Here is a 305-nt window from a genome sequence, read left to right on the forward strand (position 1 = left end):
CGCCCCGGGCGTGCCCCCCCCGACCCCCCCCCCCCGTTCCCGCTCACCGAGTAGGAGGCGGCGGTGGCGGCCGTGGGCAGGCGCCGCAACGCCAGCAGCTGCCGGGCGGCCATGGCGGGGCGGGCACCGGGACCGGGACCACCGTCACCTTCAGGCGCCCCCGCCGCGTCGCGCCAGCGGTGACGTCAGCAGCGAGCGCCGGCGTCACGGCGCGGGGGTGACGCCGGCCAGCGGGGGGGGCGTGGCCACACACAGGGGGCGTGGTCAAACAGGCAGGCGTGGTCACTGGGGAGGCGTGGCCATGC

The 305-nt window shown here is 79.7% G+C and overlaps 2 protein-coding genes across 2 annotated transcripts in view; one reads left to right on the forward strand and one right to left on the reverse strand.

Annotated features, from left to right (window-relative positions):
• The window catches only part of NDUFV1 (NADH:ubiquinone oxidoreductase core subunit V1), a 4,030-nt gene extending 3,828 nt beyond the window's left edge, over positions 1 to 202 (reverse strand). The window contains exon 1 of the mRNA XM_014948788.1: positions 48 to 202. Coding sequence (XP_014804274.1) covers positions 48 to 113 — 66 coding nt within the window. The 5' untranslated portion in view covers positions 114 to 202. The remainder of the gene's footprint in view (positions 1 to 47) is intronic.
• The window catches only part of LOC106891957 (calcium-binding protein 2-like), a 2,692-nt gene continuing 2,498 nt past the window's right edge, over positions 112 to 305 (forward strand). Inside the window, exon 1 of the mRNA XM_014948789.1 lies at positions 112 to 154. Within this exon, the coding sequence (XP_014804275.1) occupies positions 112 to 154 (43 nt within the window). The remainder of the gene's footprint in view (positions 155 to 305) is intronic.

The sequence above is a fragment of the Calidris pugnax genome, unplaced genomic scaffold, assembly GCF_001431845.1.
Source record: "Calidris pugnax isolate Ruff unplaced genomic scaffold, ASM143184v1 scaffold107, whole genome shotgun sequence".
Lineage (NCBI taxonomy): Eukaryota > Metazoa > Chordata > Aves > Charadriiformes > Scolopacidae > Calidris > Calidris pugnax.